The 13,143-nt window shown below is 36.9% G+C and overlaps 1 protein-coding gene across 1 annotated transcript in view; it reads left to right on the top strand.

Moving 5' to 3' along the window:
• The window catches only part of LOC117031528 (F-box/LRR-repeat protein fbxl-1-like), a 73,272-nt gene that overhangs the window by 41,018 nt on the left and 19,111 nt on the right, over window positions 1–13,143 (top strand). Inside the window, exons 4-5 of the mRNA XM_033122018.1 lie at window positions 6,699–6,853; window positions 7,884–7,961. Coding sequence (XP_032977909.1) covers window positions 6,699–6,853; window positions 7,884–7,961 — 233 coding nt within the window. The remainder of the gene's footprint in view (window positions 1–6,698; window positions 6,854–7,883; window positions 7,962–13,143) is intronic.

The following is a 13,143-nucleotide window of genomic DNA, read 5'->3' as shown; positions in this document are numbered from 1 at the left end:
ATATATCTTGATAACTGGGCACCCTCTTAAATTTTACACCCAAGGGGTGTACCTCGTTGGCCTCACCTTAGTCCCAGCTCTGACTTTGATTATATTTATTTATTTATTTATTATTCTTTTTTTTAAAGATTTTTTTTTTTTTTTATTGGGGAAGGGGAACAGGACTTTATTGGGGAACAGTGTGTACTTCCAGGATTTTTTTCAGGTCAAGTTGTTATATTTTTCAATGGTAGTTGTGGAGGGCGCAGCTCAGCTCCAGGTCCAGTTGCCGTTGTTAGTTGCAGGGGCGCAGCCCACCATCCCTTGCGGGAGTCGAGGAGTGACTCTGACTATATTTAGAGTTCCTTAGGTAAATGGGATAGAAAACTGAATGGCAGTTTATTCATGGAGAAACTGAGTCATGGATTAGATCATTTGATGTCATACAGTGATAGTCATACAATGACTAGTTGGGAATCAGAAGAGTAACTTTTCACTCCTTTTATCAAATCAGTAAGTGATACTCCCTTGTTATATATTTACTAAGGTTTATCCCTTTACTTTAATTCCCATTTCACATATTTGATTAGAAATATGAACTATTTCTAACTTTTTAAATACTCTTTCTCTAATTTTCCAACCTTTACAAAGTGGGCAAAAGTCTCCCAATGACTCGCTGTTTCATCCTTATTCCTGGCCTTTTAGAATTTTCTGGACAGGAGGAACATATGTTTTAAAGTCCAGGAGAGAATTTACAGTGGAGTAGAATTTTCTGCATAATTTCTTCATTCCTCTCAAAGAAATCAGGAACAATATTTTTCCCACCACCCCTATCTCTCATCAGCTTGTTCGAGCTTTTCAATTTGAAAGTGAAATAGTCAGAAGAGCAAGAGGGTTATGAAAATTTCAGGGCATTGAAATGTTTGTCAAACTCATTGGAAGAACAGCATATCCTGGAGCTATTATTGGCACAGCAAACAGTGACAGTCAGAGTTTATGCTGTTTGCTTTCTGATACTCCTGGAATGAGTTTAGGTCACACACACACACGTTACCAAAGGGTGACTCTTTCTGGGCTGGCCAATAACTGTTTGTTCTTTAATTTATTATCATGGTGAAGTAAAATGTTCATTATCTGTAGTTCAGATCACTGGGGAAGAGGGAACACTACAAATCAGAAGAGGGAACCATGTTAGCCCAGCGTTTATGAAAATTACCCCTTGAGAATAGCTACTCAAATGGTTTCTTGAGGAAATAAATTGGGAAATATTGCATACTAAATGCCAATCTTGGAGATGCACATAGCATATGAATGCTCTGAGAAACCCTACAGGGGAGAACAAAAACCCACAGTTTATTAACCCATTTTTGCCCAATTTTTGTTATGGAACTTCCTTGTCATGTTGCTATGAAACAAATTGACCCAAAACTTAGAGAGTTAAAGTAACAAACTTTTTTTTTTAATCTCTCATAGTTTCTGAGGGTCAGGGTTTTGGGAAGGACTCGTGTCAGTCATGCTGTCTTGGGGGTCTTTCATGCAGTGGCTGGTGCTAGAACAGCAGGTGGCAGGAGCAGCTGGCTGGCTGGGCATCTCTCTTCATCTTACCTTCGGGCTTCTCCTTGTGGTCTCTCCATGTGGTCTAGATTGGCCTCACAGCATAACTGCCTCAGGGCAATAGGACTGTTACATGGTAACTCAGAGTGTGAGTGAAAGTATTTCAGCTCACAAGGTGACTTTGCAGTAACTTTTATGATGTAACCTTAGAAATCATGCAGCATTGCTTCCACTGCATTTGATTACAAATAAGTCACAAGACCACAAGAGCACGGGAGTTCAATTCCACGTCTTGATGAAGAAGTGGCAAAGTTCCACAATAGCATGTAAACTGTAGATATAGTTGCTACCTATTTTGGAAAATACATTCTACCACAGAACCATCTTATCTCCATGAAATGTATTCAATGTTGGTTCCATGAATCCTACTTTGTGAGTGTTGCTTTAGATAATCATCACCAGAGCTACTTCTAAGTGGAAAGACAGACTGGCAAAGAAAAGATCTGTCTTTACAAATTCTGGAGACATTTAGGCATGCAATTCACAAAGAGATTATTTGACATGTCTGTACTGAAAGGTACCATTAATTTTAATCCTATATCCCAGGGTATATCCATTTAGATGTTTAGTTTTTATGGCTCTGAGAGGGTTAATGCTCTAACCTTCTACATCAGCGCCAATGATTGAACCAGGTTGTGTGAAATCTCTTGGCATTTCTATATCTAGACTAGACTACAGCAGGTTCGGAAGTGATCCACTGCAATCCAGAATGACCTAGAGAATCTTGTCCAAATAAGATGGGTCCTTATCAAACTGAATGGCTCCCTGGCAGTGTAGCCAAGTTTTGAGAGACATGTCAGTAAGCTACCGGTATTTCCTGAACCTCCCAACACTCAAATTCTCATCCCAGGGTCTACTTTTGAGGCACCCTAAACTAAGACATAGTCATTGTTAGGAATAAAGAAGAACTTACATGAATTAAATACTGTATATGGCGTTCCGGAAATGCCAATATCATTGAGAAAAGAAGTTGAGTTTTGAATACAGAGGGGGAAAAGGTGTATGAGAAGGGTTAGAGAAAAGGAAGGGCCTTGTTGGATTTATAGGCAAAAATTTACCCCGAAAAACCTAGCTTCAGAACAGTGTCACCCAGCAGAAGGTGACTCCCAAAACTGTGTACTAGATTTTCAACATTTGGAAGCTGGGGATTAGATGAACGCCAGCTCACCACACTGAGACCATCAGAAATGGAGAGCTTGTTGATATGTCTCTCAAAACTTGGCTACACTGCCTCACAGAATTCTTTCCCATCCCTTATGTTCTCTATACATGTTTATTTTTCAGGCTGAACCTGGCCTAAGGAGGAGCCTTACATTCTAGAAATCATGAACAAGCTTCCATTTAATACCTCACTCTTGTGTGAATTGTAGGCTTAAATGAAAATAGGGCATCTCTTCTCTTAGAAATAAACAGTCCAGGATAAGAACAAATTATTTGAATTTAAAGCAATTGCTGTTAAATTTTAATTGACTTTAAATTGAGGTACTTAAAATTCATTCCCACACTCGTGATGAATTTTTATTGATGTTATCACAGAGCTACCTTGGCCCCGAAGGCACTATTCGAAAATTATCCAACAAGAGTTAAGAGTATAGTCCGCATGTGACATAGAACATAACTGGATTTTTTCTCTTAGTTTTTGTTTAACGGTAACTGGCCTATATAGGGATACAACCCATTGATTTGAACTGTTGTCTCTGAATATCCATGTGTATACAACTCACTCTGCTGAAATGGTGATTAACCAATTACCAGGGCATGGGTTTAAAAGAACAAAATAATTTGGAATGAAAACTATCATATTGAAGCCATCATCATTGTTTTTAAAGAGTTTCAGAATTGCTAAGATGCTTCACAATGAAAACATTATGTCTTTATGTAAATTACAGAATAGGAAAAGTGGAAGTGTTGGACATATTTTTATTAGTTTTTGCAAGAAAAAGTCCCCTTTGTGGTAGTAGGCATTCCATTCCTTGGCCCTATTATTGAAATTCAGATCAATGAATAGGAGCAAATATCAGCTCATATAAGGAATATCATAAAAAATATTGGCCACCACAAGAACAGGTTTGGTTCTTGTTGAAATGAATGAAAAATTAGGGCAATCGTCTCTAAATTTGTTCTTCTGAGTCAGTGGCTACTGTAGCTTTGGGGTATGCATTTTGGTAGACTTGCCAGATTTCCCACATCCTTGCTGTTAGTATCCTGTTTCAGGGCTGCTAATAGACAAAGGAGGGTACACAAAGGACTGCCTGTGAAAGTGGTCACACCCCTGGATCAGGACAGCACTGTAACTAACCCCCACCTGTGGTGCCTCAGAAATGAAGCTCTCTTTCTCATTTCAGTCTCTCTCATTTCCTTTTTGCTCCTGCCTTTTCTTTCTCTACTCTTAGTCTCAGTACATACACTATACTTTCATTCACATTGCTAGAATTGTTCTACACTGGACCTCTGTCTCTCAGTCTCATATTTCTCTCTCTTTCTCTCTCTCTCTCTCTATCTCTCTCTCTCTGCCCCACCCTCCCTCCACGTTTTTTTTTCTTTCTCTTTTCCCATCCACTTTTCCTTCCCCAGCTTGTCCTGACAGAAGGATAGACAAACTCTCAGCCAGGAGCTTTGAAGCTTGCTTTCTTGTTTCGGTCTCTCATTTCATTTTTGTTCCTGCGAGGGAATTTGGAAAGAGAAAAAAAAATTATGTTTATTTTCACTTTTAACTTGCAGAAATTTAGCATTTCCTTCTACTATGACTATTCACAACAAATCATCTATTATTAGCAATATGTGTGACTTGGTCATCAACAGAAAGTGTACTTTCTGCAACAACATTACAGTTGTTGCAGAATCTCAAAATGTAGTTTACATCTATCACTATTTCAAAACTATGGAAGTTACTGGACCAGCAACTAGATCATGTTATATATTGTATTAATAAAGTAGAAAATATGTTACTGTATTACAACATTTTTTAAACTTTGATAACTGTATTTCAATATAATTGGTTTCCTTTGTAATTCTATATGTTGTATTTTATTCATTTACAAACATTATTCTGACACAGGTTCATAGGCTTTATACAGGCTCGACAAAGGAGTCCAGGGCATGAAAGGGCTAAAACCCTTCTGTAAACAAGTAGGCAGGGCTGGGAATTCATGCCTGCTTCTTCGGTATGGCAGGATATATCCAGTTGTCATTTTTTTTTTTTTTTAAAAGCATGATGTAGCAAAACAAAATTAATTTTTATTACCTTTAATTAGTAATATTGTACATGATACTTTTGGTGCTGTTAGTGAACAGGGAATGTCTGCCGATGTTAGTTATTTGAATTCTATTAAAGAAGTCTGAGAGCTGCCGTGCAGGGCAGCAGGCAGCCACTGGGAGTCTTCCCAGGGAAAGTGTGAGGCCGGAGGTGTAATACACCAACTTCAGCCTTAGCGTGTTGAAGCAGGAATGGGAGTGGGAAATCAAGAGACATGGGAAGCTACTTCCAGGTCATTATGACCAGATAATTCAACGTTAACTTACTCTCAAAACATTCAGGTTTGACTGGTGGAAAATTCCTATTTTCTGAGAAGATAAGCTTCTTGCCTAGGAGGATTGATTTTTCTGTTCTTTTTTACATCAAGTAGAAGTAGTTGCTATTATGCATGTGAGGGGACAATAAAAGCAAGTGCAGACTAGGGTATCAGTTAGGTCTCTATTACAGAAAATGAGGTCCCAAGCTGACTAGATTCTACTAGGGTTCAATGAATCCAATGCAGCTCAGAAAAAAATAATTGCCATATCCAACAGATCTAGATATTTATTTCAAATTAGTAACTTTTAAATAAAAAGAGCACTTACATCTTCATACCTGTCCTAGAATTTTTAGTTTTTACAAATTGGCTTTGCCATAGGTGGGCAAACCAGCCTCTCTCACGTCTGCCACTCTGTATTTGTATGCTGTTCTGACGTGCTCTCAGCTATGGCATAATGCTCCAGTGTGTACTGAAGGCCAGACCAGACCTACGTCTTGGCTGGAGTTTCCATCATTCTTTTAATGACAAGTTTAAAATATACTTAAAAATTGAAGGAATTGTACGGTTAATACCTATACTCACCACCTTGGCTTTTCAATTAGGTGATGTTATATTCACTTCATCACAGATCTATCTATCCATTCCTCAACCTGTGCATCAACCCATTTCTTCTTTTTTTAAATTAATTTCAAAGTAAGTTATAGACATCTGGTATACGTCACTCCTAAGCACTTCCGTCTGTATATCATTGTAGTTCCTTTTTGAGATACAATGTATATATAACGAAATACACAAATTATAAGTGTATCATTTATAAAGTCTTTTAAAGATGCATACATCTCTCCAGATAGAGAACATTACCACCACCCCAGAAAGTTACCTCATGCCTCCTCCCATTCAACACAAATTATAAGTGTATCATTTATAAAGTCTTTTAAAGATGCATACATCTCTCCAGATAGAGAACATTACCACCACCCCAGAAAGTTACCTCATGCCTCCTCCCATTCAATCCCCACACCACCATCCCCCAGAGCTAATCACTGTCCTTACTTTTTTCACTATAGAGAAGTTTTGCCTTGCTGGCAAATAACATGTTTTAAGCTACAAGATTAATACATATTTATTAAAGAGCATTTAACAACAACCTTTAAAGATCATTATGGAGATTATAAAATATATAAAACATTTTTAGTCATCATTTTCACTTCAGCCTTTTGTTTTCATAAAATTAACTTTTAATGGTTACGTAATCATGTGTTGTTTGGGTGAGCTCCCACAATCCTACAATGGCTCTTGAGTTACTTCTCTCCCCTAGCGTAATCCCCTGCCCTCAGAAGGAAGAAATGGCAGATTCAGTAAGCAGTCCTGAAGGAAGATGGGCTGGTGGAAACAAACATACTAGTTTCAATTGCTCTAGTCGTGTTCTTCCTCCTCCTTTGCTGAGCTGTTTACGTCTCAGCTGTTGGCTTCTAAGGTGATTTCTCTTCCCAATCCTCTCTCTTAGTTACTAAAATCTCCTGATCATGCCCTGTTCTGAAGGGATTCTGAAGCATGTCTAATGAATGTTCACTTGGATTTAATCACCAGGAACTGAATGTGATAAGCTGCAGTGGTCCTGGGCTCACAGGAGACAAGGTCCTGCTCCATGCAGGGGCCCTTTGCAGCAACTTGACAGCAGTGGACATAAGTTGGTCCGGAGCTACAGATGTGGGAATGACGGCTCTTATACAAGGCGCTTCAAGGTAATGCACCAAAACTTACCCTGCCATTTCCCCAATTAATTCATTTATGATACAATTTTTAAAATAACATTCTTGTTCTTACTATATTCAAGCCATTGTTCTAAGTGCTCTATCTGCATTATTTTAATCACCAGAACATCTTTATGAGCTAGGTATTCTTATTATTTTTCCTCATTTTGCTGAGGAAAAAACTCAGGCAGAGTAAGGTTAAGAAACTTGCCTAACTTCACAAACCTCGGAAGTAGTGGAGCCTTATTGGAATGTAGACAGTGGGATTGAGTATGATCACCCTCTGCCTTATACCTGTTTCCTGGAAAAAGAAAACAGTCAGGGTATCTTTTTCTGGGTTTAATGTGTGGTCCTAATCAAGCCTCAATTTCTGTAGAGTCAGCCTCATTGGTCTCAGTTCACACCCAGGAGCGCCAGGTTTCTAGAGTGCACAGAATCCGAACAATTTATCTCCTAAGTGCCAGGTAGTTTATATGTTAGTCTTTGCAGGCCATGAAATTCATCAGGACTACTCAACTCTGCCTTTGTAGAAGCCATAGACCATATGGAAATGAATGAATATAGTCATGTTCCAGTAAAACTTGGTTTACAAAATCAGGTGACAGACTGCATTTGGCCCATGGGCCACAGACCTCCTGTCTCAAGAAGTGCTTAAAATGTTATGAGTAATAACTTCTTTGAGAATCAGATGAAAGCAATTCTGTACCCATAATGAGCCATATAAACAAAGCAATAGATTCTGTACCCATAAACAATGTACAAAACCTTTTGCATACATTGATATGTATATGAGTATATTGCATATATGTATATTATGTATCAATTGATATACATACATGTATATTCATTGGTATGATATATTTACATATATTGATATATTGCCTTGGAAGTTCCTCTTTAGGTATTTTTGGAGCTATTTGAATAACTAATGAACTGCAAGCTTTTGGTATAAAATCTCTTTTTTTTAAATAAAGACATTATTAAGGTGTAATTTAAAAATCTTTTTTTGGTATATTTTCAGTCTTCATGGACTCTCCATTAATGGATGCCAGATTACAGACAAAGCCATTAAAGCTTTAGTTAAAAAGCATGGAAACAGGTAATAATGATAAATTTCTCATTTACATGTACCTTACATATATGTATCATTTAGCAGCTTACAGAGTAGATGCTGCTGTCTTATTTGTATTATATTATTTGGTGTTTTCATCAAACACTCACTGGGGTAGGCATGTGTCAGTGGAGTAACCTGAGGTTCAGAGATATTAAGTGACCTGCTAACTGGCACACAGTAAGTTACAGAAGCTAGACCTCCCGGTTTCAAGCATAGTGTTCTTTATGTTATAGCACAACTCAAAGAAACATCTTGAAAACTTTTTCCCCTCTCTCGTTTTGTTCAGAACCTCAAAGCTAATCACAAATAACTGAGACTTTCCCCCTTGTGATTTGACTTCCACTGTCTTGGGCAGAAGGAGTTAATACCATGCATTTCGCCCACTATTCTGGAAAGATCACCAAATGACTATATTTTCAGTAGCTATCATTCTCCCACATATCGGGGAAGGAATTATCTGGCCACTACAGTAAGATTACCAGTAGCAGATGGCACCTGCACAAAGACGCCCCAGACTTACAGGATTCTAAAGGGACTGATGGGGTTTGACTTCTGTAAACTGAAGACTCACCAAGTGGAGATATGAGGAGTTCTCAGATAAGGTGGCTTTAGAGATGAGTGTCTGTCTGGAGTCTCAGGCCAGGAGCTGCTACTCCCATACCCGCAGAAAACATTTAGAAAGAAGCGTCATGGACAGCAGTATGGGTTTCTTTCCATATTTTGGAGGTGAAATGATTCAGAGGGTGACAGATTCTTATTCCTCCAATGTGAGTCTGCTTCTGATATGTGGACAGTCCAAAGAAGCAAGTGAGTTTTGCTCAGTGTGAAGACTAAGGTATAGGTTGCGCACAAACAGCCCCTCTGCAAACAGAACTTTTATCTCGGTCATTTCCTGTAGAGAGAAGCTGCTGCCTTCTGTTCAACTCTTTGTTTGTTCGTTTGTTTTTAAATAAAATTTCCCAATGCCCTCAGCATGAGAAAATCTAATTGAATAGTACATTAGATGTGATGGTATGTTAAAAATACGGTGCAACTTGAATTGGGAGTTTGATGTATTCTCAAGAATCTGTTTGAAATGTCTTCCAATTAGCTCTCTTCCTTCTTATTTTATAAGTCATGAAGCACAGGAATCAGTTTTATTGTGTTTTTGCAAAGAGGAACTGAGAGAACCTAGATATTTACTTAAGACTGTGGTTATTTCTGATACCTCAGAAAAACATTCTACTAGACTGATCCAAGTAATTGGTCAACTTGTTATGAGGAGGAAGTATTGGATGAATTATAACTTGTTTACAGATTACCCATCCTTTTACCCATTGACATATTTACTCACTTTCCTCCCCTTGAAATTCTTACTTCTCTTTGAAAACTTTGAGCAGTAGTGAGAAAAGTGGGAATCACATAGACTTGTTCATTAGTTATATGAATTTGGGGAAGTTGTATAGTTTCTGAGCCCGTTATCTTATTTATTAAGTATGGGTTCTAATGATTATCAAGGAGTGCTATTGTTGGAAATTAAGAGATAATGTATATAAAAACCTTAGTGACTAGTACTTAGTATGTCACTCATATATGCTACTTTATATGCTCAATACATGCTACTTTATTTTATTGCAGTCTACTTTGATTATCCCCTTCTCTGAATGCCTGTAGCACACAGTTTGTTCTCCAGTATCTCTATAAACATAACCTTTTCTCATTAATCAACTTTTAAAGCAAGAATACCTTTTGCATTTGCAGGATCTCGCACAATGCAGGAAATACTTCTGGGAAACACCATGAATCTTCTCAAGGTCAACAGTCTATAAACTGTGTAATAGCTTGTTTGGTAGAAAAATACACCAAGGAGCATTGTCCTTGTGATGAAATAAAAGGCTCCAGTTGGCCAATAAAAACCTCATCAAATTGAATTCTGATTGGAAAAGTATACAAATAAATTAAGAAGGCCAATATTTCTTAAATAAGTTGGCAGCAAGCTGTGGTTTTTCTGCATGATCTTAATTCTTTTGTGTCCTAGTCCTTGAACAATTTTGATATAAGTCAACATTAAATGGAAAGATAAAATTAGAAATAAATTCTTGGCAGGGAATTCCAAAATGATACCTGTTGCTAGTTTCAAATCTCACCTTCACTCACTTTGGAATATGAATGCTAAAGCTTTGGCTCAGAAAAGTTCCAGTATATTTTTCTTGGTTCTTTGTTAAAACTATTACTATGTGAATGTATTTGCTTCTAATTGTTTTTAATGCAGAGGCTTGTTTTTTTTAAAAAAATAGTTGTACTTTTGTCTTTAGCAAATATTTTTATACATTATTGAAAACTTGCCATTAACTTCATTTTAACATTTGCAGAATTTATTAGCCATTTCTCAAATTTTGAAGAGTTAGAGTACTTCTAATATTTTAAAGTAAATGCTGCCCAAAAGATAAATCTTTTTGTGTGGAGGTTTCCATTTCCCCTTTACTGATTAGGCTTGAGGCTCCAAAGAGGGATTTCTGGGTTTAACCACAGCTGTCAACAAAATCTTGAGAATTCTCAGCAACTATGTAAGCAATAACATGATTTTTTGATAAACTTCAATGTCTGCACCGATGTGTGGATTCTTATCAAATTAATATGAAAAGTAGCAAATATGGACAGAAATATGTTCCTTCCACTTTGGAAGTCGATTCATTGGAATTTGAGAGATCTAGCGTCTTGGTGAACCCATAACACCTTTTTACTGTTAGGAAAAACGCATTCAATCTCATTGAAAGGAAAGTATAGAACACTGCATTTGGGAAGAAAATAAAATGGGCTAAAGCTTACATGGTGGTAGAAACGACAATTTTTGATTAACAAATTGTCAGCATGGGGCACATTCCTTCAATTTTCAGCAATTTGAAATCCCAGCATTAATCAGCTTTTGTAGAATGCCACCCACTGTTCTTACAGCAGTGAGGAGGGCAGTAATGAAAAATTGTAGAACTAGCATTAGATCAGAGATTGTACTGACTGGAGTGTCTTTGTTTTGTGTGAAGACTTTTCTTTATTATTATTCAGGAGTTGGTCAAAACATGCCACGTCCTCATCTTCTGAATGCTTTCTTTCAGGGCAATAAATGGTGCTAATAAGTTGGCAGGCATCCCACCAGCTAGACCTTTGATATATGTTGTGTGAGCATATTAATATGAAATCAGAATTACAGAAACACGGGGAGTATTCCCTACTCATAATTGTCTTTTTATGTAATGCAAAATAAATCAAACTATCACATTGCTCCCAGGAAGCCTAAACCATTTATAAAATAATGATTTTTGTTTTATAAATTGGTTTAATTTATCCATTTCTTTGTTGCTTACTAGGTTCCTACAATGTGCCAGGTGCTGCAGGGACTAAGTAGAAGCACAGGCATAGCTCTGCTGTAAAAGAGCTCACAGTATCCACATACATGCTATTGTTTGGTCCACATGTTTTTACTTCCTCTATATTCTTGGTCCATAGTCTTCCTCTGAATTCTTGGTCTGTTGAATAAATGTGCGGATATTCTTCATATGTGAATGTGACACTGCCTACTCCTTTGTCTGTAAGCTACTACTTTGTGCTTGTTTCTAGTACTGAAGCTAGGAATGCCACTTCATGTCTTCTGGTGTTCTTGGCTTACCTTAGTACCAAACTACCGTGTTTCTCTGAAAATAAGACCTAGCCAGACCATCAGCTCTAATGCGTCTTTTGGAGCAAAAATTAATATAAGACCCGGTCTTATTTTAATGTATTATATTTTTAAATATAATATATTTATTTATTAATATAATATATTAAAATAAGACTGGGTATAATATAATATAATATAATATAATACTGGGTCTTATATTAATTTTTGCTCCAAAAGACGCATTAGAGCTGATGGTCTGGCTAGGTCTTATTTTCAGGGAAACACGGTATATACATTTTCAGAAAGACTTTTCAAGGCTAAGTGGTATATAGGCTATCACCTAGAGGGAGAACAAAATAAATTGATTGATACTGGATTAGCTTTGTTATCTGGTCATCTTTGTTATTGGCTATAACCATGAGTAGTTCCATGGGGCAAATAAGAATGTGAAATGGAAGTTCAATCTTTTGTGGTTTAAAGAAGAGAGCCAACCTGTGAATTACTTTCAGTAGAGTGGTTTAGTAATTTGTGATGGGAATCTCAAGCAGGAGGTCTCATGTTGGGGTTGATGACTGTGCTTCAGAGGGTATATGAGAATCCAGAAATTTTAAATAACCTTTTTATTTAAGAAGCTGTGTGTTTTCTTGTGAAGATAATCCATAGATTTCACTGAATTCTCTAAGACAGTTATGAATCCCTAAAAACATTATAAGTTATTGTCCTAGGTGAGGGGTTGGTGAATTTTTTTCTGAAAAGCACAAGATAGTAAATACAGGTAGTGGTTATGTGGGTGTATACATATATAGAAATTCAGTGAGTTTTACACATAAACTTTGTTCAGTGTACCCCATATTAATTATACTTCTATAAGAAAGAAAAAAACAAAAATAAATAAATGAAATTCATATGTGAAATATAATATTTATAAAAGGGAAAACTTTGTTGTACTTCAGCATAGTATTTTGAAATTTCTGTTTTAGCATAAGCCAGAGATAGGTTGGAGAACTATGGCCCTTGGGCGATCTTGATTTTGTAAATAAAATTGCATTGCAACACACTCACACCCATTTGTTTACAGAGACTGTGTTCTTCAAAGCCTAAAATACTCATATCAAGATATAGACTATTTCATCATTCCAGAAAGTACCCTCATGTTCCTCTTTCATCATAATCTTCTCCTTCCCCCTGAAAGTAACCACTCTTCTATCACCATAGCTTAGTTTTACCTTTTCTTGAACTTCATTTACATGAGGTTATAGAGCAGTGTGGATGAGTGTTTGGCTTCTTTCACTCAACATAATGTTCTTGCAGTTAATTTGTGTTTTTGAGTACACAGATTTTTAATATAAATATCCTGGTTCATTTATATTGTTGTTGCCAAAGACCCTACTTGCTTAAATAGCAGGAATTTGTTGGTCCTTTGGGTGTTTGTAGTGTTAGAAAAGGCCCACAAGAAGATGCAGGAGAATACCTGTCTCCACCCTTCTATTTGGAGTTAAACAACAAACATAGAAATTGCAATCCAAGAACTCT

This window comes from Rhinolophus ferrumequinum, chromosome 12 (genome assembly GCF_004115265.2).
Source record: "Rhinolophus ferrumequinum isolate MPI-CBG mRhiFer1 chromosome 12, mRhiFer1_v1.p, whole genome shotgun sequence".
Lineage (NCBI taxonomy): Eukaryota > Metazoa > Chordata > Mammalia > Chiroptera > Rhinolophidae > Rhinolophus > Rhinolophus ferrumequinum.
The sequence above is the reverse complement of the archived record's forward strand: the minus strand, read 5'-3'. Positions and strand labels throughout refer to the sequence as shown.